The sequence below is a fragment of the Tenrec ecaudatus genome, chromosome 16, assembly GCF_050624435.1.
Source record: "Tenrec ecaudatus isolate mTenEca1 chromosome 16, mTenEca1.hap1, whole genome shotgun sequence".
NCBI classification, from domain to species: Eukaryota; Metazoa; Chordata; class Mammalia; order Afrosoricida; family Tenrecidae; genus Tenrec; species Tenrec ecaudatus.
Window position 1 is genome coordinate 94,437,723 of NC_134545.1, and position 24,713 is coordinate 94,462,435.

The 24,713-nt window shown below is 36.8% G+C and overlaps 1 protein-coding gene across 1 annotated transcript in view; it reads left to right on the forward strand.

Annotated features, from left to right (window-relative positions):
• SMC3 (structural maintenance of chromosomes 3) overlaps positions 1–24,713 on the forward strand; it is a 40,872-nt gene that overhangs the window by 13,111 nt on the left and 3,048 nt on the right. The window contains exons 5-24 of the mRNA XM_075533575.1: positions 1,908–1,979; positions 2,344–2,423; positions 2,678–2,756; positions 6,966–7,083; positions 8,208–8,383; positions 9,187–9,267; positions 9,874–10,038; positions 10,318–10,439; positions 11,505–11,718; positions 13,351–13,454; positions 13,635–13,734; positions 14,153–14,313; positions 14,641–14,782; positions 16,989–17,139; positions 19,186–19,338; positions 20,049–20,200; positions 21,572–21,730; positions 22,311–22,418; positions 22,879–22,987; positions 24,461–24,708. Of these exons, the coding sequence (XP_075389690.1) occupies positions 1,908–1,979; positions 2,344–2,423; positions 2,678–2,756; positions 6,966–7,083; positions 8,208–8,383; positions 9,187–9,267; positions 9,874–10,038; positions 10,318–10,439; positions 11,505–11,718; positions 13,351–13,454; positions 13,635–13,734; positions 14,153–14,313; positions 14,641–14,782; positions 16,989–17,139; positions 19,186–19,338; positions 20,049–20,200; positions 21,572–21,730; positions 22,311–22,418; positions 22,879–22,987; positions 24,461–24,708 (2,694 nt within the window). The remainder of the gene's footprint in view (positions 1–1,907; positions 1,980–2,343; positions 2,424–2,677; positions 2,757–6,965; positions 7,084–8,207; positions 8,384–9,186; positions 9,268–9,873; positions 10,039–10,317; positions 10,440–11,504; positions 11,719–13,350; positions 13,455–13,634; positions 13,735–14,152; positions 14,314–14,640; positions 14,783–16,988; positions 17,140–19,185; positions 19,339–20,048; positions 20,201–21,571; positions 21,731–22,310; positions 22,419–22,878; positions 22,988–24,460; positions 24,709–24,713) is intronic.

Sequence of the window (24,713 nt, forward strand, 5' to 3'; positions counted from 1 at the left end):
TAACAATCCATACATAAATTGTATCAAGCATATTTGTATATTTGTTGTCATCATCATTTCCAAAACATTTTCTTTCTACTTGAGCCTTTGGTATCAGTTCTTCATTTTCCCTCTCCCTCCTCACACCCTCCCACCCTCGTGAACCCTTGATAATTTGTAAATTATTTTTATTTTCATATTTTATACCATCAGCTGTCTCCCTCCACCCACCTTTCCCCTGCCTTTAGGGTATCACTACTCCCATTATTCCTGAGGCATTTATTTATTTATCTGTACCAGTGTACATGGCTCTGGTCTAGCCAGACTTGTAAGGTAGAACTGGGCCATGATAGTAAGGGGGAGGCAGCATTAAACAGCTAGAGGAATGTTAATGTTTCGTCAGTGCCATACTGCACCCTGCTGGCTTGTCCTGCCCTGTGACATTTTTGCGAGGGGATGTCTAATTGTCTACAGATGGACTTTGGGTTTCCACTCCGTTCTCTCCCCTTGCTCCCCCGTGATGTGTATGTTTTTGTAGCAGATTTAGAACAATATAAAACCCAAATCTGCCATTGAGTCAACCCTGACTCATAGTGATCTTTATATAGTGTTCAAGGCTGTGAATCTTTACGAGAATAGATAGCCCTCATCTTTTTCCTGAAGGCTAGCTGGTGGGTTTGAATCACTGACTTAGTTAACAGTCCAGTGCTTATCTGTTAGTACTCCTTTTTTTTTCCCTCCAGTACTCCTTTTTTAAAGCAATATAGAACCATCTTAAATGTTAAAAAAAAAATCTTGAGCTCCAGTAATTATCATATGATTATTAAGACTCCATTTAATCATTTGAGGAGTCCTGGTAGTGTATTGGTTACATATTGGACTGCTAATGCAAGGTGTCAGCAGTTTGAAACCACCAGCCCCTCTGAAGGAGCAAGATGAGGCTTTCTACTCCCCTAAACAGTTACAGTCTTGGAAGCCCACAGAAACAGTTCTACTTTGCCCCTTAGGGCTGCCATGAGTCAGAATTGACTTGACAGTAGTGAGTTTGTTTTGAATTTAATCATTCACAGGGGCCCTGGTGGCCTGGTGGTTATGCATTGGGTTGCTAACTGCTAGGTCAATTCAAAACCACCTGCCACTCCACAGGAGAAAGATGGGGCTTTCTACACCGGTAAAGAGTTGCAGTCTTGGAAACTGACAAGCATAGTATTACCTATCCTAGTCTGTAGGGTCGCTGTGAATCAGCATCAACTTGATGACTGTGAGGTTTTGGTCATTTACCTCTCACTCTCACTGCCATGGACTTACGTAGGTCAACTCAGAGGCCTTATATGACCAGGTAGAATTGTCCTTGTGGGTTCTTGAGATTGTAAATCTTTATGGGAGTAGAAAGTCTTATCTTTCCCCTCAGAGCAGCTGGTGGTGTCAGCTATTAGTGACTTCATAAAAAAGGAACCCTCCAGGTGTTTTAGGTATTAGTTAGCAAATAGAACTAGACTGTGCTGAGCCAAGAGGCCTGCTAAGCAAGACCTTAATAACGTTTACTGTATCTGCTGTTTGGGCAAGCATGCTTTATACTAACCTGTGAGAAAGTTTATCCATAGAATAAGGCTTATTGGGCAATGAATGTACAAATGTGCTTTACACAATTGATATATGTATGGATTGTGATAAGAGTTGTATGAACCCCTAATAAAGTGATTTAAAAAAATAAAGTGTTAAAAAGGAAAAGAAAATAATGATGGCAACATATATACAGATGTGCTTAACACAATGGATAGATTGTGATAAGAGCTGTATGAGCCCCCAATAAAATTATTTATTTTAAAAAGAAAAAAATGAGGCTCATTAACATGCACTAAACTAAATGTTCTTAAAGAATATAAAAATACCATTTATGTGGAAAATTTGCTTTTCTTATGTTTTAGGAGGGTACTGGTCCTCGTGTTATTTCTGCATTTGTGGAGATTATTTTTGACAATTCGGACAACCGGTTACCAGTGAGTTTACATTTTTTTTTCTCTTTAGTAATATTCAGAGTTTAATTGATGGAATTTAATTGTTTTCATCTTTCAAAATAATTTTTATTTGTACATTAAGTTACATAAAGATAATTATACAGTTTGCATACTGATTTTGTCTTAAAACATTTTGAGGAAAATACATTTAGGAAAACTACAAATTGGAATTCATAAACTATTTTGAAAAATATCTCGTGGGAAGGGAGTATTCATAGCATACTTTGTGAGATAATTGACATTTTTAAAACAAGAAAACTTATGGTCAGGAAACTTAAAATGACCTTACTAACTAAAAAGTTTCTTAATTTCACTATTAACTTTATGCTTTTAAATATTTTATTAGATTGATAAAGAGGAAGTCTCACTTAGAAGAGTAATTGGTGCCAAAAAGGATCAGTATTTCTTAGATAAGAAAATGGTCACGTAAGCATTTTTCTTCATGTTCACTTTTTTTAACAAAAGTTTAAATGTGTTCTTTTACTTGCCGCATATTCCACAAGTCAGTATTTATAGTGTAAACCTAAGCATCAGATTGTAAGGACGGACGACATGTCTAATGGTTTAATGACTCTAATGTACTCTCCAGTGAACAAGAACTGACTTACTTCATATTTGGCTCATTAATGGATGCTTTAAAATTATTTACCTAACAAACGAATTTCACTGTTTTTCCACAGGAAAAATGATGTGATGAACCTCCTTGAAAGTGCTGGTTTTTCTAGAAGCAATCCTTATTATATTGTGAAACAAGGAAAGGTTAGAAACAAACTGTACCCTTTCTTATAGATTTGGTGACAGAGTACTATATATACTTGAGTATAAGCCGACCCGAACATCAGCCGAGGCACCTAATTTTACCACAAAAACTGCATTAAAAATATGCGGGGGGTGGGGGTGGATGTGCTGGAAAAACTTGGCTTATACTTGAGTATATACGGTATGTTCTTCACAAGGATGATGACTTTGGTTTATTGACTGTATTCTCAAAACTCACTGCCATCCAGTCAGTGCTGACACACAGTGACCCACCCCTATGGCTTTCTGAGACTGTTTATGGTAAGGGTCCTCAAACTTTAAACAGGGGCCAGTTCACTGTCCCTCAGACCCGTTGGAGGGCCAGACTATAGTTTAAAAAAAAAACAACTGAACAGATTCCTATGCACACTGCATATATATTATTTTGAAGTAAAAACAAAATGGGGCAAAAACACCCAATGGGCTGCACGTGGCCTGTGGCCGTAGTTTGAGGACCCCTGGTTTATGGAGTAGAAAGCCAGTTTTTCTCTTGTGGAACTGCTGGTAGTTTCAAACTACTGATCCAGGCAGGTGTCAGCCTAACATGTAATCACTACACCACCAGTGATTATAGTGGTTAAATTACAGCAAAAATAGGCCTTATTTTTTTTTTAATTGTTGTGTTGCTGTGAGCACTAAGCTTTATATGGCTATAAAATATCTCAGAAACTGGGATTGCTGTAAATCCAAATTGACTTGATGGAAATGGGTTTGCTTTGGGTTCGTTTTCATGTATTATTTCATTTAACGCTATTTCCCTTTGTAAGACTTTGTATCTGTATTTAGAACACATCACTTATATACTTATTCTCCTGGCTGCTACCATATTTGCTGATTTCCTTATATATTGCTTCTCTCTTCACCTAAGTTTACACATGTCTACTCTTCAGCCAATACTGTGCTCTCTCTCCTTCCTATTCCTGGTAATCGCCAAAGTGTTACACTTCTTATTCTTTTCTCTCCCCCAAATCATTGCATTTTATTATTTTTTAAAACATAGTTTTATAGATCTTTTTATTCTATTGTATATTAAATTTTTTTGTCAGTGACATTTCCCCCTTTAAAAAATTTTTTTGTTCTTTCAAAATTGAACTCCTTTATACTTTATTTTATTGAGTAAGAAAAGTGTTAGTCTGAGACATTTTTTCATTTGTAACTTAGTTTTTCATAAGGGAGGCTCATGAATATATCAATTCTACTTTAGTCTTACTGAGAGTTATAGTAGGTATGTAGGAGAGCTACAGTAGGTATGTAATATACAAATCAGTGATTTCCTAATCTAAAGATAATCTATTAAGCATAAAGAGGCTAACATATGAAGATATGTATTAGAAAGCCTCTTAAGGTGTATTCTCTTTTCTAAAGCACTTTCTATAGCTCTCTTCCTTGATGTCAGCTGAAAGCAATCCAATAGGGCAGGGTAGAAATACCTGGGTTAATCTGGGTTGACCTGAGAAACAAATTCATAGACATTCATGTGTGCATTAAGAAAGAGCTTTATATAAAAAAGCAATTGTATATTGAGAAAACATCCCAGCCTAGTTCAGATGAAGTCCAATATTAGCCCATATGTCCGATACCAGTATATAAATTCCTCTTCAACACATGCAATGATGCCGAATGCAGGAAGATCAGAGGCCAGTGGGTGGTAGAAGCATCTCAGTGCTGTCATGGGTCTCCATGTGGCTCCTCCAGCTCCCAGGTTCTGGTTCCATCAGTATAGCTCCATGTGATTGTCAACAGGAATATGGAAGCAAAAAGAGAGTGTGTCCTGCCTCCAGGGAGGAAAAAAGAGTTCCCAGAATCCTCAGAAGAAGGCCATGCCTACACAGGCCATGGCTTAGACTCTAATCCTTTGCAAGTTGACAGATTATGTAACAGCCACAGACCACCCCTTATCAACTTGACACTTTTGCACAACTCTTTAGCCATACTTAAATTTTTATTTATTTTTTTATGTTTTGTTTTTAAATAATTTTATTAGGACTCATACAGCTCTTATCACAATCCATACATCCATCCATTGTGTCAAGAACATCTGTACATTTGTTGCCATCACCATTCTCAAAAGTTTCTTTCTATTTGAGCCCTTGGGATCACCTCCTCATTTTTTTTTCTCCCTTCTCCACCGTCCCTCCTTCATGCACCCTTGATAATTTTTTAAAAATTTAATCGTTTTATTAGTGGCTCATACAACTCTTACCACAATTCGTATATACATCAATAGGAACCTTGTGAATTCCACATCCATGAGCAAAGTCAAATCATGACAGACAATCCATAAATTCAGCAGCAATATGTACCAGTTCGCAGGCTCAAATATTTTCATCTGGTCGAGTTCTAGTCAACTCAATGTGGGCCACCTCACAGTCTCACTAGTGTGCCTATTGGTCACCTTGCCTTTAGACCATGGGTGCTGTCGTAAATTCTCAATAACCCTAGACCCTTTGTGCTAGGTCATGAACTTCAGACCATCAACTGCTCTGTCGTCTCTAGTCCCTGTGAACCACCAAGTCCACGAGTGTTAGTTGCCAGACTCAACCCATCTCTTGATTGCTGTATTTCTCTCACGTCCACCCAACAAGTGGATTCAGGTGGTCACTTAGCAAGCATTTCAGCCTGCCCCCAGGCTCCCTTTAACATTCTGTCCTAGAGAGGAGTTTCTTCAGAGCTCCAGATGTTTCCTAGTTTGGGGTACAAACCACTAGTTCAAAATTCAGAGTTCCCCTTTTTAAAATTAATTAATTTTTAAGCGATTTTTAGGGGCTCATACAACTCTTATCACAGTCCATACATATACATACATCAATTGTATAAAGCACATCTGTACATTCTTTGCCCTAATCATTTTCTTTTTTTCTCCTCTTTTCTTTTTTTACATTTTATTAGGGACTCATACAACTCTTATCACAATCCATACATATACATCAGTTGTATAAAGCACATCCATACATTCCCTGCCCCAATCATTCTCAAAGCATTTGCTCTCCACTTAAGCCCTTGGCATCAGGCCCTCTTTCTTTTTTTCCCCCTCCCTCCCCACTCCCCCCTCCCTCATGTGCCCTTGGTAATTTATACATCGTTATTTTGTCATATCTTGCCCTATCCGGAGTCTCTCTTCCCCCCCCTTCTCTGCCGTCCCTCTCCCAGGGAGGAGGTCACATGTGGATCCTTGTAATCAGTTCCCCCTTTCCAACCCACTCACCCTCCACTCCTTTTTTTCTTCAATCTGTCACCAGCCCCTTAGGCAGTTCTCTTCACCTTGGAATGTCCTGAGCACTCCAGACACTGGGTGGGGCTTATCTTTTAGAGCCTTTGGCAGTGTGTCCTAACCCATTTAAATTCCAATTTACTGGCTGAAGGCAAGTAGTCTTACAAACTTTTTTACCTCACAATAATTTTTATCAGTCATATCAATGGTGATAGGCAGAAGAAAACTATAAACCTAGTAGAGCCAGATCCTAAACTCAGTATTAACACAACCAAATTCTGTCCTTATCTAAACAGCTCATGTGACCTTACACCACTGGTGGCATTGCCTCAAGCCAGGGCCAGACCTTCTGTCAGCCATTTGGACTGTTTGTCAGCTGTTTTCACTAGGCAGCCTGGTCTCTGAGAAATTCAAGGGGCGATTTCCTCCGCTGAGCTAAAAATATACATTAATCATTATTCCTTTTTACCATTTCAAACAGAAATAACCAAAGACAACAACCAAACAAAATAATCAAAACTTTAACTTCCTATATTCTGTCCCAAAAACAACATGGTTAACTGCATGGCCATATATCACCTCTGGCTAGCCAAAGAAGAAAAACTACCATGAGGCAGAGGTCGAACAAGCATTCACTCTCCATCTTCATGATTTGCTTGTCTAGTACCCCACTCCCAAGGTACCATAATGTGTTAGTCTGGATGAACTAGAGAAACAGTTCCTGGAAGGAAGACAGGGGTTCCCAGAATCCTCAGGAGAAATCAATGCCCACACAGGCATTACTGGCTATGACCTGATTGACAGGATAGGTTCCATCCCTTTGCGAGTTGACGAAGAGTAGAAAAAAAACCCTCTTTCTCACTAAGAGTGGCTGATGGCTTTGCAGCCCAGTGTTTAACGTTACGCCACTAGGACTCCTTTCTATAGATATGCAGTGATTATTTTTCTAACATTTTTAGATCAACCAGATGGCAACAGCACCAGACTCTCAGAGACTAAAGCTATTACGAGAAGTTGCTGGTACTAGAGTTTATGATGAGCGAAAAGAAGAAAGCATCTCCCTAATGAAAGAAACAGGTAAAATGAATGTGATTGTATCTTAGGCAGGTAAATTAACATGATTATAACTTACACCTATTTTTCACTTATTGACTAGCTCGTTATCCAATACTTCATATTTAACATGAAAATAAGAAAGATTTTGCACATTATTAACATATACTTTACTAACACTGAGTGGTGAGGCAAGGTTAGCACTGGCTGTGATGGTTTAAGGTTAGCGTCACCTTGGCTGGGTCATGATCCTTAGTGATTGGGCAGTTACATATTGGTGTAATCTGGCGCTTGTGCAGTGACATGGCCTTCTACCATTTTGTGGTTTGATGTGTTCATCCTCTATTTCTGGTAGCATCAGTTTGCACCCAATGGCCTGGTCTTTGGAATCCAGTCACTTCAATAAGTGGTGGGTGGTGTATTCCTTATGCAAGTTACTTGGTTATAATAGAGAAGTCACATCTTTTATATATTCTTGGGAACAAATTAATTTGAAGCACATGAAATTTGAGGCTTCTGTTCATCTCTTTGAATAAAGAAATGTAACACAAGAATGGCTTTCCAAGTCCATTCTTTTTTTTTTTTTTTCCAAGTCCATTCTTTGAAGCCTCTGTTTTCCTCATCTGTGCTAGTGAGGACAACAAATTTGGATGCATTCTTTTTTAATGTTGGAATATCTATTGGTATTAAGCGTTAAGATACTTAGAGCAAGTCAATTTAAAAGTTTGAATTTAGAATCTTCATTTTAGAAACTTGACGCTTTAAGTCTTGTGTCATGTTTGGCTTATAATTGGGTTGTAGGTTCAAAATCTGACTGACATTGTGATCTTTTGTATTTGTGAAGTCTTCGCTTGTCCTTTGTTTTGCTGAGTAAGGAACAACGTAGCACTCTGGCTAGACTAGAGTAGGTATTCATATTTGTCAGTGATCATTAGTGCTATCCTTAATAGACATTAAGAACCAGCAACATTGACAGTGCATTGTTTTTAATATTTTGAGAAGGCATATTGGCTTAAAACTGAGGAAAAACCTTGCCTTGTGTAATAAAGGAATTGTAAAGTATGTGTTTAATTCATGGCTTATTGAAAAATTTTACTACTAAATTAAAATGATCAACTCCTTTCTTCCCCCTCCCCATTTTTTTAAAGAGGGCAAGCGGGAAAAAATCAATGAATTATTAAAATACATTGAGGAGCGATTACATACCTTAGAGGAAGAAAAAGAAGAGCTAGCTCAGTATCAGAAGTGGGATAAAATGAGACGAGCCCTGGAATATACCATTTACAATCAGGAACTTAATGAGACTCGTGCTAAACTCGATGAGGTAGATTATTTCTGTTTACCACTTAAGTCAGATTAATTTTATTTTTGAATTAAAAAATGAAACGATGCCACTGTGTTATCTGTTTACTTGTGTATTTATGCGGCTATCTAGCTGTGTGACTATTTTTTTAACTATGTTAAATCCATGCTATAGTTTAATGATATTAAATAAAATTTTGCCTGAATGAAATAGCAAATATTTTTGTTTACACAACTAAAAATGCCTGGACCCTTGTATTCCTTGAGGTTGTGCCTGAAATATATCTGAAGGGTGGTGTCAGGCAGAGCAATCTAGGAGGAAAACCAGCTTTACAGCTTCTTAGCTTTAAAAAACATTTTGGTAAGGACGATTACTGTCTTTTGAATAACAACAAAACAATTGTAGGTAATGGTAATACTTAGGGTTTTCTGTTTAAAGAAGACCATTAAAAATTTGGGGGCAGCGATGGTGGTGGTGGTGGTGGTGGTGGTGGTGGTGGTGGTGGTGGTGGTGGTGGTGGTGGTGGTGGTGGTTTGAGAACAGCCCTGATAGTGCAGTAGTTGTTCACTTGGCGGTAATTGAAAGGCCTGCTGTAAGGACAGTCTCAGAAACCTTATGCAGCGGCTCTACTCTGCCCTACAGCGCCATAGTGAATTGGAACTCGGTGGCAATGGGTGTTTTGTGAAAACGTTTAAGTAAATGATTACTTATAGTTTATTTTAACGGATATAGTAAAACATTTTTATCAGATGTCATGAAATGTTTTTAAAAATATGTTTTAGAAATAGTAACATGTTTTATGGATATTTTCCCCCACCCCTTAGCTTTCTGCTAAGCGAGAAACTAGTGGAGAAAAATCCAGGCAATTGAGAGATGCCCAGCAGGATGCCAGAGATAAAATGGAGGTAAGGTTATAAATTAACCTGAACCTAGCTTACATTTTATTTCACCCTCATATACCAGAATTCTAAAACGGTAACCAGAGAGAGTCAGAGGTTGAGAACTGGAAGACAGTACAGGCAGGCAGTTTCTGGTGTGCAAATCCATTCCTAGGTGTGTCTAATCCAAATGTATAGGTAAATTCCTACAAAGACAAATGATTCAGAGTAAGAAAAAGCTCAACAGAAAGGTAATTGTGATGAGCGATGTGTTGCTAGTAGAAACTAATCCTGTTTGCCTAATGGCAAGTTTACATAACACTGTATAGCAAGTAGCTGTCGTAAATTAGAGTTACACGCGGGAACTTAGAGGAGCCCTGGTGTTGTAGGGTAGTGGTTAGACATGGGGCTGCAGTTGGAAACCAGCCGCCATTCTTGGGAGGTAGACAGGCTGTATACTCCCGGAGAGCGTTGCCGTCTTGGGACCTCACAGGGAGAGTGCTACCCTGTCCTGTCCGCTTGTGTTTTGGTTTAACCAGGGACTTACTGGAGTAGTAAAAGTACAGTTGACCAAAAAAAAGTATTAATGGCATCATAATTCTGCTGATTGCATGACTGTGACATTTTAAATAGGATATTGAACGCCAAGTTCGAGAACTGAAAACAAAAATTTCAGCCATGAAAGAAGAAAAGGAACAACTTAGTGCTGAGCGTCAAGAGCAAATTAAGCAGAGGACCAAGTTGGAACTGAAAGCCAAGGATTTACAAGATGAATTGGCAGGCAATAGTGAACAAAGGGTAAGTTAAAATGCTAAAATTGGTCCCCTAAGTAAGAACTTCAGAACACAATCCTTTCTATGACAGGTGTGTGCCTAAATTTCTTCGTAAAAGATATGCTATGTTGAGATACTTGGCATTAAAGTAGCAACTCGGTACTATCTTAATTTTTTTTAAAGTTAGTTTTGTGTAACAGGTTTCTTTTTCTCAAACTTTTAAAAATGAGGAATCATGTTAGATGTATAAATCAGGAAAACAGTACAAGCATATTGACTATTTATTCCCCTTGATTTATTACAGAAACGCTTACTAAAAGAGAGGCAGAAGTTACTTGAAAAAATAGAAGAAAAGCAGAAAGAACTGGCCGAAACAGAGCCTAAATTCAACAGTGTAAAAGAAAAAGAAGAGCGAGGCATTGCTAGGTCTGGGATGTTTCACCATTATTTTCTACATAATTCTTCTATAGAGCTGATAAAATTATGAATTAAGGCACTAACACAGTAATTAAAGACAAAAATGTTCATTGCAAAAAATATAGCCAGTGTTAAACAACTACTATTGTATGCATGTTATATGCCTTGTGCTCACACTGCTCTAGCCATATAACCTACAGTACATTGTTTCTACTTAAAAGCCCTAAGGGATCAACATTATTCCCTTACTAATAAATTCAGCAAACTTGAGTCTCAGAGAGGTTAAGTAATTTGCTGATGATAAATTGCTAGATCTTGAAACATACATAATGTTGGTGCGTTTTTTACTGAAATGCCATCTTATTTTATTTTGAAACTTTGATTTTTTTTTTCACTCAACTCTATTTGCCATCTAGATGTTTTCATATCTGGACTTACCAATGTTTTGTTTTCACATTTAACTTCGTTTGTTGTCAAGTTTTTGTAGCTCTCGTGTTGCTGTTGGGTAAATCTTGAACTGCTAACTGCAAAGTCTGGCTCAGACCCACCAGCTACTCTGCGGGAGAACGAAAAGGCTAGCTAATCCCTTAAAGCTTTACAGATTCACAAAATCCTATATAGGGCCCCTATGGAGAGTAGGATCAGAATTAAATCACTGGCAGTAGGTCTGTTACTTTGTTTTGTTTTTGTGGTGTTTTAGTGAATTGCCTATTTAGATATTTTTCTATTTTATAATGATATTGAAGTTCTGAGATACGGAACTAGAACCGAAAGTTGAAATATACTGACAGAGACCAAATGTGAACATGAAACCTATCTGCAATTCTTGGGCTATGGGTGATTCTACCTAACTCTTAACTGTGGTTTAATAATGTAAAATTACTCAAAGGGGCTCTGTTGTATAGCGGTTGCTTTTTGTACTTCATAGTTGCTTACCTTTTTATATCACTAAAAATATTGATTCATTATTTCGATAACTTTTTAAAAATGGCAAAGTACAGTTAAAATTACAGATTTTCATTGAACTTGGTTACTTATTTCCTTTTTATCCATTCTCTTCCTTATTTTACACAGATTGGCCCAAGCTACCCAGGAAAGAACAGATCTCTATGCAAAACAGGGTCGAGGAAGCCAGTTTACATCGAAAGAAGAAAGGGATAAATGGATTAAAAAAGAACTAAAATCCTTAGATCAGGCTATAAATGATAAGAAAAGACAGATTGCTGCTATACATAAAGATTTGGAAGACACAGAGGCAAATAAAGAGAAAAATCTGGAACAATATAATGTAAGGATTTTACAACTATTTTGTGGAAGTTTTTCAATAGTGATAGCATCTTGAATTTTAACTCTCTGTTAAGTTTTATTTTTGCATAAGTTTACATTCTACTCTTTAAATAGATCCGTCAGTTACTTATTTAGAAAATTCCCAAACAATTTAACTTTTTACATATATATATTATTCTTTTTAAGAACTTTTTCCCATGTCAAGTAAAGGTTTATTTTATTCCCTAGAAAAGAAGAATATATTTTGTTCACTGATAAACTCCCCCACACTGCCCTTAGCCTCCACCCAGTAAAACAATATCTGGCAAATAGTAGTATGCTTTGGTAACTAGTAGCTATTTTCTAAATGCATGATTACCTCCTTTTACACTTTAGCCAAAGAGGATATTGGTTGTTTTTTTTAAAATTCAAGTTGTGAGCAGGCTTCAAAAAGTTCGTGGAAAATAGAATGAAAAATAATGAATTTTCCCATGATTACTTTTAAGCCCTTTATAGTTTATTAACTATTCCAAGAAGTTTTGCTTCTGAATAGGTTCTAGGTTATAAAATGTTCTTCTAAAATACATATTGTATCATGTTGCATATGTGTGAAAGGGCGATTTGAAAAATATGCACTGCTGTGTATTAAGAACTTAGTGTTTCCCAAAATTCTGGGTTGTGTGTTTAAATATAATTAGTAAATTTTAAATCATTAATGAGCAAATTAACTGCATTTTAGTGATATTTTCCAGAGTAACTTACATTTTAGACTATTTTCTGGTGGTACGTTTTTTAAAAAGAACATTGAGATTGAATTTTTGAAAACCATTTCAATGATGTATATTGAAATATAAGAAAGAAATTACACATATGTAAAGTGTATCTTTTTTAGTGAAGCTTGTTTCTGTATTTCCACTGCATTTTCTTTATTTAAATCATTTTATTGGGACTCATACAATTCTTACCACAGTTCATACGTATATCGATTGTATAAAGCATATTTGTATATTTCATTGCCCTCATCATTCTCAAACATTTGCTTTCCACTTAAGCACCTGGCATCAGTTCCTCATTCTCCCTCCCCCCTTACTGCTTCCCCCTTCCCTCATGAACCCTTGATAATTTATAAATTATTATTTTGTCATATTTTACACTGTCTGACGTCTCTCTTCACCCACGTTTCTGTTGTCTGCCCCCCCAGGGAGGAGGTTATATGTAGATCCCTGTAATCAGTTCCCCCTTTCCACCCCACCCATCCAGTATCGCCACTCTCACCACTGGTCCTGAAGGGATCATCTGTCCTGGATTCCCTGTGTTTCCAATTCCTATCTGTACCAGTGTACATCCTCTGGTCTAGCCACATTTTGCAAGGTAGAATTGGGATCATGAAAGTGGGGTGGTGGTGGAAGGGAGAAGTGTTTAGGAGCTAGAGGAAAGTTGTATGTTTCATCATTGCCTACACTACACCTTGACTGGCTGTTTGCTCCCCAAGACCCTTCTGTAAGTATATCATTTAATAAGCTTTAAATGAACATAGTCTTGGTAGTTAGTTCCTCTCTTCCCTTCTTCCCAGGGAACTACTGTTCTACTTTCTGTCACTGAATTAGTTTACATGAAACTGAATTTTTTAATTTAAATTGTTTTATTTTCATAGAAACTGGATCAAGATCTTAATGAAGTCAAAGCTCGAGTAGAAGAACTGGACAGAAAATACTATGAAGTGAAAAACAAGAAAGATGAATTGCAAAGCGAAAGAAAGTTTGTATAGACTAAAATATACCTTTTTTTCTTTTTAAATAATGCTAGTCGTTGCTATTACGTAATTTTTGTTATAAATTAACTGCTTGTGTTTTATTGCAGTATTTTATGTATTTTAAACTGTATGTTGTTAGTGCATCTTAGTGTTTTAAAATTAAAGACTCCAATTTTTTTTGTTAGTTACTTGTGGAGAGAGGAGAATGCTGAGCAGCAAGCTCTTGCTGCTAAAAGAGAAGATCTTGAAAAGAAGCAGCAGCTTCTTAGAGCAGCCACAGGAAAGGTGGGCAAGGTTTTATTATCAAAGGTCACAGGGATCATTGAGTTAGCTATTGCTGTACAAGAATTTACTAGTTTTCGAGCTATGGGCCTGGGTTCCAGGTGATAAATGTGTGCACCTCACTTGTCCCATAAATATGAGCCAGTAGGGATTGTAAGTAGCTTTGCGACCACGCATACTATTAATGATAGCTCTTTGTACTTTCTCGATGAAGAGCCCTTTTTAGTGAAGGCGTTATAAAGCAGAACTTATCATAAGGTGTTGCATGTATTTTCCCATGTTTGATGAGGTGCCATGTGCTGGAGAGAATGTTTAGCTTAATCTCTGATATATTAAGTATATAGATTTTTACATGCATGACAGCGTGTCATTGGTGATCCTACTGTATACTTTATTTTTTAATGTCTAATAACTTTAACAGGCCATTTTAAATGGCATCGACAGCATAAACAAGGTGCTGGAACACTTTCGGCGAAAAGGAATAAACCAGCATGTCCAGAATGGCTATCATGGCATTGTGATGAACAACTTCGAGTGTGAGCCAGCTTTCTACACTTGTGTGGAAGTCACTGCTGGAAACAGGTAACGCTCTTTGCATGGTGTTTACAGTTTGAGGGAAGGGAGCTTAAGGAACAAACAACATTTTGTAGTGCATGTCTTCATCTTCTATTTTGGTTCTTTATTGAGCTCTAATTGAAGATGCGGTTGCTATGTGTCCCTAATTACAAAGGGTAACCCTCCTTTTGCGGTAACTTTCTTCTGCTCCCATCCTCCACATAGGAATTATCTAGTTTTTGTTTATTTTTATGATACAAATTGGTTTGTTTAGAAAAAATGAATCACTGAGTACTTAAATGTTTATACTACTATAAACTAGCAATAAAGATGTCTTGTTTTGTTTGCATGTAGGTTATTTTATCATATTGTTGATTCAGATGAAGTCAGTACAAAGATTTTAATGGAATTTAATAAAATGAATCTTCCTGGAGAAGTAACCTTTCTGCCTCTCAACAAGTTGGATGTGAGGGATACTGCCTACCCTGAAACCAATGTGAGTGGCTGTATGTTAAGCTCTCTCTTTCAACAAGTTACCCTTCCATCTAGTCTGTTTAGCACGTGCTAGTGCCAGGTACTGTATCTTGGGATTCAGTGGTAGATGAAAGGAATGTGCCCTTCCTTCATGGAGCACACTTAAAGAGAGAGGTTACAGCCAAAACATGAAACAAATCAGTGCAATTGTGCAGTGTGTAAAAAACATATAAGTATAGTGTGTTATGTGCAGTTTAAAAAACATAAGTATAGTGTTATGCAATTAAGATACGCTTTTAAAAATATTTTATGGTTTATAATTTTTTTAAAATATTAATGATATAGACTGAAAGAATAATTCTGCTTTTGTTACTAATGGTACACTGTGTTTTAAAATTTAATTTGTTAAGACTATACTTAGCCAGACTCCCCACCCCGCACCCCAGCAGCGTAGCAGTTTCCATTTTAACAATTTAGTAACATGGGTTACATTCTTTTTCTGAGTTGTTCTTGCTACATTAACATAATAACCTCTGCCCTCTAAGGTTTCTGTAGAATCTTTGGGCTTTCTTTGTGAGTTTGAGCTCGTATATGTTCATCAGTCTTCATCGAGGCAAATTCTTTCAGGGGTTATCCTCAGCATGCCAGAAAATTTGGAGTCCAGAAGAATTTGACATTTTTTTCAGCATTTTATCTCATTTGATCAGGAATTTTTTTTTTTGATCAGGAATCTTTTATAAAATCTTTGATCAAATATCCAGCAATGTTTAGCCAGGAACCATTCAGTTCTGGTCTTCATGACACAGTAGTTACTCATGCAGGCACTAAGCCATACATTTTATATTCCCCCGTTGCTGACGCCTTGCTCTGTTACTCCTGGTGAATGTAGACGAATTTATTCCTTGGGTAGCTATTTACAAGGTTTCAAGATCTCTGCCACTACAAAACAAGCTCTAGGGGGAGAACAGACGCTCTACACACGTTACTTGACCAATTAATTGGAAACCTTGTGAAATTATGACACTAAATCTTCAAGCTAAGCCATGAAACACCAGGAGGAATTTGGTTGTAGAGAGTAGTCACTCTGTTGTTAACAATATCGCTATCATACAGCTGTTGCCAACTTTCTACAGGTATACAGCTTACTAACCACACTTAACACGATCAATAACAGGTGGTGTTTTCGTCACCATAAAACGAAACTAGGCACACTTTAACTGGCGTAATAATGTTCTTTAGGCACTGTTCTTGAAAAAATGTATTGCTACAGAATGTTGATGACAGTACTATTTTAGGGTCTTCTAAGGTTAAAATAACCCAATGAGAGAGAAGGTGCACCAATTTAAATGAGACACTGAGAATCTTAGAAGTGACTAAAAATCCCAGCCTTTTTCTACTTGCAAATGTGAAAAACAGTCTTGGAACTTTGGGAGTGAAAAAAGTCTTACAAACATGCAAGTGAAACCAGATAGAATCATGCACACAGTGTGGTTCCATTTAAACTAACGTCATCAATGAAACCATGTCAGTGATTGAACTGGAAAGCGGGGTCGGAAGTAATTTCCCACAGAAGCCGCCGCAGGAGTAGTTGCTAACCCAGGAAAGAACCCTGGTGGTCGCCACCCCGTGCTTAGGAAGACTTTTGGAGTGTTGGCAGTGTTCTGTTTCTTGTCTAGTGTTGTCTTCATAGTTACTCATTAAACTTGCCATATGTTTATCACCTTTTCTGTATGTAAGATAGAGGTCATCGTTTTCTTAAGTTCTACACATTCTAACAGTTTAGGAGAAAAAGAAATAATTTAAATTCGATACAGTTTATAAAATTAAAACATTTGAACCATACAACCCTAAGTGTTCTACGTGTATTAAGTCAGTCTTTACAACACTAGGAAGAAGGTGCTGTCATTTTCCCAGTCTTTTGAACAAAGTAACCAATAGCTAGGAAGGTAAGTAAGTTGTTCAGAGCACACGTCTAATGAGTGACATGGTCGTGATTTGCAAGGGGGCAACCTGATTCCATAGCCAATTATAACTCTCATCATTTGTCTATCTTCATAGTTACCAGAGTATTTTGGTGGCCTGATTGTTATAACATCCTAAATAAAACCTAATAATTTTGAAATGTAATAAAAAGGCATTTGTGTTTATTTGTAAATTTTGTAAAGATGTCACTTATATTTCTACAAACTTTTTTTTTTAATCTCTGCTGACAAAACCTTTGTTTTTAGGATGCTATTCCTATGATCAGTAAACTGAGGTACAATCCCAGATTTGACAAAGCTTTCAAACATGTGTTTGGAAAGACGCTTATTTGCCGTAGCATGGAAGTTTCAACCCAGCTGGCGCGTGCCTTCACTATGGACTGCATTACTCTGGAAGGTTTGTAGTAGTAATTTTAGCTTTGAGTAAACAAATTGTGATGGATTATTTACCCGATGAGGGAATCTTACATAGTCATTCAAAGCCAGATAAGTTTTAAGAGTATTTAAAAATTTACGTCCTTGGCTGCTCTGAAGCTTTTAAGATTTGATAAGGTTTTCTTGCTGTAATGTTTTCAGTATATTTTACTGTGTTTTAGTGAAAGCTTACATAGTAAATTAGGTACCAGTTCGACAATTTCTGTCGGAATCCGTGACCTGAGTTGCAGTTTCCAGTTGTCAACACTCTTTTTAGTTGTGTTCTGGTTGGCCTACTCTAGTGCTCCACTTTTGCTGCCCTTTCTCATCTTTGCTTAGAGTATCAAATATATTCGAGTATAAGCCGAACGGAATATCAGTGGAGGCACCCAATTTTACCACAAAAACTGTGTTAAAAATGTGCTGGAAAAACTTGGCTTATACTTGAGTATATATGGTAATTGTTTCCTTAGTATGTGTTTTTTAATGGAACCTCTTACTCACGGAATGTCCTTGTTTTGTGTGCTGTTCTGTTACTTTGCTAAAAGACAACCTTGGGATAGTTTCAAGTGAGGGTTGAGAATGTATCTCAGGGTGTAGTCTCAAGCACTTCTCTAGACCCAACTGGTCTAGTAAGTGAACTAGTTAAGAAATTAAGTTCTGTTCTGTGTTCTTCCATTTTACCACGTCCATCTATAGGGCTGGGAACAGAGCAGTTAATAGTGGTAGACACTGTCTAATTCTCTAGTCTCAGAGTAGATGAAGCCATTGCTCGTGTTGGTGTTTAACGCTCTTGATTACTTTCTTCTCTTTAAGACATTGGTGTTTCTTTAACTCTCCTTTGCTCCTGACAAGCCGAGACCCATAGTTGTATTTTAGATAGTTGCTTGTAAGGTTTTTCCTTATTTCTTCCCCTCTGTCTTTTCATGCCGTTGGTTTCATTGTAGACGGTTTCATTTTCTGGGTTTGCTGTATTTTTGTCATGATTAGATCTAGGTTTGACATTGTTGGCATGAATGAACATATGAGTGATGTGTATTTAATGCTTCTTATAATGTGTTTGTTCCAGTATCGTTGTTACTAAGCTTGATTACTAGCAGATCTCCCAGTTATAAAGGTAGTTATCTTTTGTAATTAATAATATAGAGCCCTGGTAGCATCAATGGGTTACATGTTAGTCTGCTAGCTGCAAGGTCCTAACTTTGAGATTTTATCTTCTGGAGAAAAGTGAGACTTTAGTCCCAGAAAGATAGATAATCTTGGCATCCTCTTACAGAAGGATCTCGGGGAGGAGACGAGCCACTCAGGGTGCGACGTAACACGGTGAAACATGTAGCTTTCCTCTAGGTCCTAAATGCTGTCCCGCCCCCCCCCACTATCATGATCCCAATTCTACATTACAAATCTGGCTAGACCAGAGGATGTACACTGGTACAGATAGGAACTGGAAACAGGGAACCCAGGACAGATGATCCCTTCAGGACCAGTGGTGTGAGTGGCAATACTGGGAGGATGGGTTGGAAAGGGGGAACCAATTACAAGGATCTACATGTGACCTCCCTGGGGGATGGAGAACACAAAAGTGGGTGAAGGATGACAATATGATAATTTATAAATTATCAAGGGTTCATGAGGGAGCGAGGAGGCACGGGAAGGGAGGGGGAAAGTGAGCTGATGCCAGGGGCTTAAGTGGAGAGCAAGTGTTTTGAGAATGATGAGGGCAATGAATGTACAAATGTGCTTTACACGATGGGTGGATGTATGGATTGTGATAAGAGTTGTATGAGCCCCTAATAAAATGATTTTAAAAATTAAAAAGACATATAGTCTTAGAAACCCACAGGTGCAGTTCTGTCTGTCCTATAGGGTCACTATAAGCCAGAATCAACTCAGTGACAATGAATTTGGTTTAGTTGAGCTTATTATGTAGTTACTGCCTTTGTTATGTATTTGACAATAAGTCAATATGTTATTGAATAAAGAACTTATTTTACAGAATTTCTGCTTTATGATTTTGTTTTTTAAATAGGTGACCAAGTTAGTCATCGGGGTGCACTAACTGGAGGCTATTATGACACAAGGAAGTCACGACTTGAATTACAAAAAGATGTTAGAAAAGCAGAAGAAGAACTAGGTGAGCTTGAAGCAAAGCTCAATGAAAACCTGCGCAGGAATATTGAAAATATCCTTTTGTCTTGTTGAATGATCAATACTGTGGCAAAAGAACTGTTTTGCCTGCAGTATATAGTCTTTTGCATGTTAGGTGCGTTTTCTTATATGCAATGGGGAAATTTTTCATGTGTTTCATATTAACTATTTTATTTAAGCGAAACTTCTATTTAGCTTCTAAAGACTGGAAAACTGAAAACATTTTACTAACTGATCGATTGCTTAGCTGTTTGTTAAATAACTAATACTAGTGAGTCTATTTTATTGTGTACTTCCCATTTTGTCACAATATTAAAAATGTAAACAGTTACAGAGTATTGGGAAATGCTAAGTAAAAGGAGGGTTGTTGATAGCAACTACCTTCCCATAATTGATATTTCAGCTAGATTTAGTTATTACATAATTGGCAAGCTTACTTTTTGTATAAACTACTAATACCTTAAGTGTAATCAGTTACGTGATTGGTACTTTGGGGTGAAAAGAATACATGAAATGTTAGACTTCATTTAAATTTTTTATAACCGTTAGTAAAAGATGATCTGTGTCACTTTGGGAGTGAATTAATGGCATACAATGTTTTAGGTTTTATGATTGGACTCAGTGTTTTATTCAGCATGGCTCTTTTCCACAAAAATGAAGAAAATTAACTTAGAAGTAAAGTAAATGAGGGAATAAATAATGTGTTTAAAAGAACTGGGGAGAGTTTTCCTTAGCCTGGTGTATGGATTAATAATGAAATTGATCAGTTGATGAACCAAATGCAGCAGATTGAGACCCAGCAGAGGAAATTTAAAGCTTCCCGAGATAGTATATTATCAGAAATGAAGATGCTAAAAGAGAAAAGGCAGCAGTCAGAGAAAACCTTTATGCCTAAGGTTCGTAAGTAGCCTTTTTTGTCGAGTTGTTTTAATTGTGTAGAATTAAAAGTGGGTGTTTTTTCCCAGAGGTTGTTTATGACTATTGTTCAGACCCATGCGTTTGGATATGTTTACATTTGTCTAGACCAATCACACTTATCCCATTAGGCACTCATTTTGTAGAGCACACTCACAGACTTCAGTGCAGAGAGAAGCATTTGATAACAGCATAGAGGGAAAATCGGTGACTGTTGTTAGAAGTGATAATATATACTGATCTGATAAGCTTGAAGAAGCATTGATTAAAATTTTTTATATCATACACACATAAAAATAAAATTAAAGGTTCCATGTCATCAAGTTGATTCTTTTTATATCGTACACACATAGAAATAAAGGTTCCATGTCATCAAGTTGATTCCACCTCATATCAACCCTCTCTTACAAAATAGTATTTCCACATAGTGTTTCTAAAGCTATAAATTTTTTTAAAAATCATTTAATTAATGGGGGCTCATACAGTTCTTATCACAATCCAAACATCCATCCATTTTGTTGAGCACATTTGTACATACGTTGCCATCATCATTTTCAAAACATTCTCTTTATTCTTGAGTCTTTAGTATTAGCTAATTTTTCCTCCCTCACTCATGAACCCTTGATAACATAATGTGTTTTTTCCATGTCTTACACTGAGCAATGTCTCCCTTCACCCAATTTTCTGTTGCCTGTCCCCCAGGGAGGGTGTTCCATATGCAGATAATTGTGGTTGCCTCATCTTTTCTCCCTCACTTTCCCCTTACCCTCATGGTGGCTCTACTCTCATTATTGGTCCTGAGAGGTTTAATCTGTCCTGGATTCGGATTGGATTGAATTTGGACACTGCAAGGAGGCAGAAAAGATGTGGATCTAAGGCTACAAATCTTAAGGCAGCAGACTGCCAATTTTTTGTCGGGCGGAACAGCTAGTGAATTTGAACACCCTTTATGTCTTTGACTTTTCAGTTAACCAAATACTTAACTACTGTGCCACCAGCGTTTCGTTCCCTAAGTAGTACTGAAGCAACCAAGAGTGAAAAAAACCAGCCACATTTTTACTTTCATGACTCACAGAACTTATGTTCTTAAGAATTTGTATGAAGACTCTTACATAATATATTATGTTAATTATATAATGTATGATCTGTTTTACATGCCTCCATAGACTTGTATCAAACATTTTTTGTTATATAGCCTAGTTATCAATTTTAATGGAGATCTAATATTTGAATTGATAAAACTTTACTTAGCTCACTTTAATTTCAAACTTAGATTGCTTTCAGTTTTACACTATTAAAATCAATATAATGATTAATAATACTTCTACTAATAAGTGGATAATCTCATATAGCAACGAAGCTTGCAAAGTTTGGAGGCAAGTTTACATGCCATGGAATCTACCAGAGAATCATTAAAAGCAGAATTGGGAACAGATTTGCTCTCTCAGCTTAGCCTGGAAGATCAGAAGAGAGTAGATGCATTGAATGATGAAATTCGGCAACTTCAGCAGGCAAGTACAATCGACGGGAAAACTACCATTGATAATGACTATCGTGAAGGCTACCTTTCTTATTACATAAAAGGAATGGGATATTATGAGCATAAAAATGAGACTTGGACTTCTAATATCCTTAAAAGTTAAATAAGATTTCATTTATGTTTTTCTAACTTGTTCTGGATATGTTAGGATTATGTAAGAAATATGTGTTTTCTACTATCTTATTTAATTATTTTGTATTACTAGTAAAGCCTGAGCTTGTTAGATTTGCCATATTGTTGAGTATCTTTACATATTTGAGCATTTCGTTTTTAGTAAAAATTTAAACAGCACTTGATTTTGGGATGCAAAGATTGTAACAACCAATACATCTAAAAAATTAAAAAGCAAGAAAAAGACTAATACTTTAGAGAATTTGCCTCTTAAAAAGAAGTAGAAATACAAACAGTACTTTGAATATATAGAGTTGAATGCATAAAAAAGTGTATGAAGATTGTATAGGACCCATTTCAGTGCACGTGGGCCCCAGCTATCAGCTATGGTGCGCTGTGCCTGTGAGAGATGTGACAGCTGACTGCCTTTCTTCTTCTAGGAAAACAGACAGTTGCTGAATGAAAGGATTAAATTAGAAGGCATCATTACTCGCGTCGAGACGTATCTCAATGAGAATCTGAGAAAACGCTTAGACCAAGTAGAACAGGTGTGTTGTTTGCTGAGGATTTCTAGATGAGCAGACCACTGGTCCAAAGCGTGGGTTTTGGGGACAGAAAGACTAGTGTTCTGACCACCCACCCTGGGACTGAGATCTAGCTTACAATCTTAAGCAATTTACGATTTCTAAACCTTAAGTTTCCTCCAGTGTAACGTTAGCTTAATAGTAGTACTTTTGTATGATTACTATTCTGCCACATTGTCGATATTCATTAAATGTTAATATTTTCTCAGTAGCAGTCATGCTGAGAACTTTTCTAGTAATTACATCATTACTTGCCTCCTCCTCCCCCAGGGATGCTATAAGTATTTGCCATTACATGAAACACATTTTGTTTTCTTGAATGTCTATCCAAATAATAGTAACAACTGTAGAAATAATTGGCAATCTTATATTCTAAACTAACTATATATTTCACGGTTTAATGCTTATTCTTTTGATATTAAAGGAACTTAACGAACTGAGAGAGACAGAGGGGGGCACTGTTCTCACTGCTACAACATCAGAACTTGAAGCCATCAATAAAAGAGTCAAAGATACTATGGCACGATCAGAAGGTGAGTTTTTTGCAGTAATTTTTTAATGTAGTTAAACTTAGGCCATTCATTTTGTAAAATTGCTTTGTATATAATGAATTATCCAAACCTCCAATAGCATGTACTTAGGATTTTATGTGTTTTTCCATTGTCAAGAGCTGTTAGTGATAAATAGAATTTGCCATGTTGATTATAAATTTTAACCTTTGTTTCGTTTAAATATTTGTCACAATTTTATAATAATTTACTCATTTAGCTGTATTCTAGATTCTGAAAAAAGTTTGTAGTTGAATCATGATTCGTACTACGTACTGTGAGTCAGTCAACTTGATGACAGTGAGTTTTGTTTCTCTTTGAAGTTGCTGAAAAGAATTTTTTTTAGCTTTTTATAAACCTAAGAAACAGTAAATACTGAAACTTGTATTTGACTAAATTTTTTATGCACTCCTAACTTTGTCCAAAAATATTACAGTAAAACTTGAACACTGAAAAAACCTAACGTGTTTCTTTTCATAGATTTGATTACAAAGTAAATTCTTCTAAATAAGATAAAATACTTTAAAGTCTATTCAAACAACATTTTAAAATAGATTACTAGATGCTGTGGAGTCATTTCCGACACAGCGGCTCTCTAGACTCTTGGAGAATGACTGCTTTGCATTGCAGTTGTTGTCAAATGAACTGTTGCACTTTGAAGGGGTTGGAGAGAATTTGCAGGAAGGAGCCTGTTGTCACAAGGAATTTATAATCAACTGCCGACACAAACCTAAAGGTTAGGGGTTCAAACCCACCCGGCGGCTCCATGGCAAAGAAGGGAATGTGATGTGTTTCTGTACGGGTCCTTGATGTGAGGCACTGTTGAATTGATGCCAGTTCATAGCAGCCCTGCCTGGTCCTTAGCCATTCTCATTCTTTTCTGTATTTGATTGAGCCCATCGTTTCGGCATTGGGTCGATCTGCCTCATTAAAGGTCTCCCTCTTTTTTACTGACTCCTGTCTGTTTTATCATGCACAATTTCCTTCAGGAACTGGTCCCTCTTGATACCATTTCCAAGTTTGTGAGATGAATCTTGTTTCTAAGAAATGCCCAGGTTCTACTTCTAAGACAAATTTGTTCTTTCTTCTTTGTCAGCACCATCAGTCAAGTGCCTCCGTTCTTTGGTTCCCTGTTCATTATCCAGCTTTCGTGTGTAGGAAGCAATTGAAAATACCATAGTTTGAGTCAGGGACACCTTAGTCTTCAAGCGGACATTGTTGCTTTTTAATACTTTAAAGAGGTCTTTTGCAGATGTGCCCAGTGAAATAGGTGATTTGATTTTTCTGACTCATGCTCCATGGTCATTGATTATAGGTACAAATAAAAGTAAATTTTAATATTTTCTGTTTATTGTGATGTCGCTTTTTGATCTGGTTGTGTGGATTTTTGTTTTCTTTATATTGAAGTGTAATTCATTCCGAAGATTGCATTATGATCTTCCCTCCTCTCCATTTTAGATCTGGACAATTCCATTGATAAAACAGAAGCTGGAATTAAGGAACTTCAGAAGAGTATGGAACGCTGGAAAAATATGGAAAAGGAGCACATGGATGCTATCAATCATGATACTAAAGAACTGGAAAAGATGACAAATCGGCAAGGCATGCTGTTGAAGAAGAAAGAAGAATGTATGAAGAAAATTCGAGAACTTGGATCACTTCCCCAGGAGGCATTTGAAAAATACCAGACACTGAGCCTCAAACAGGTAAA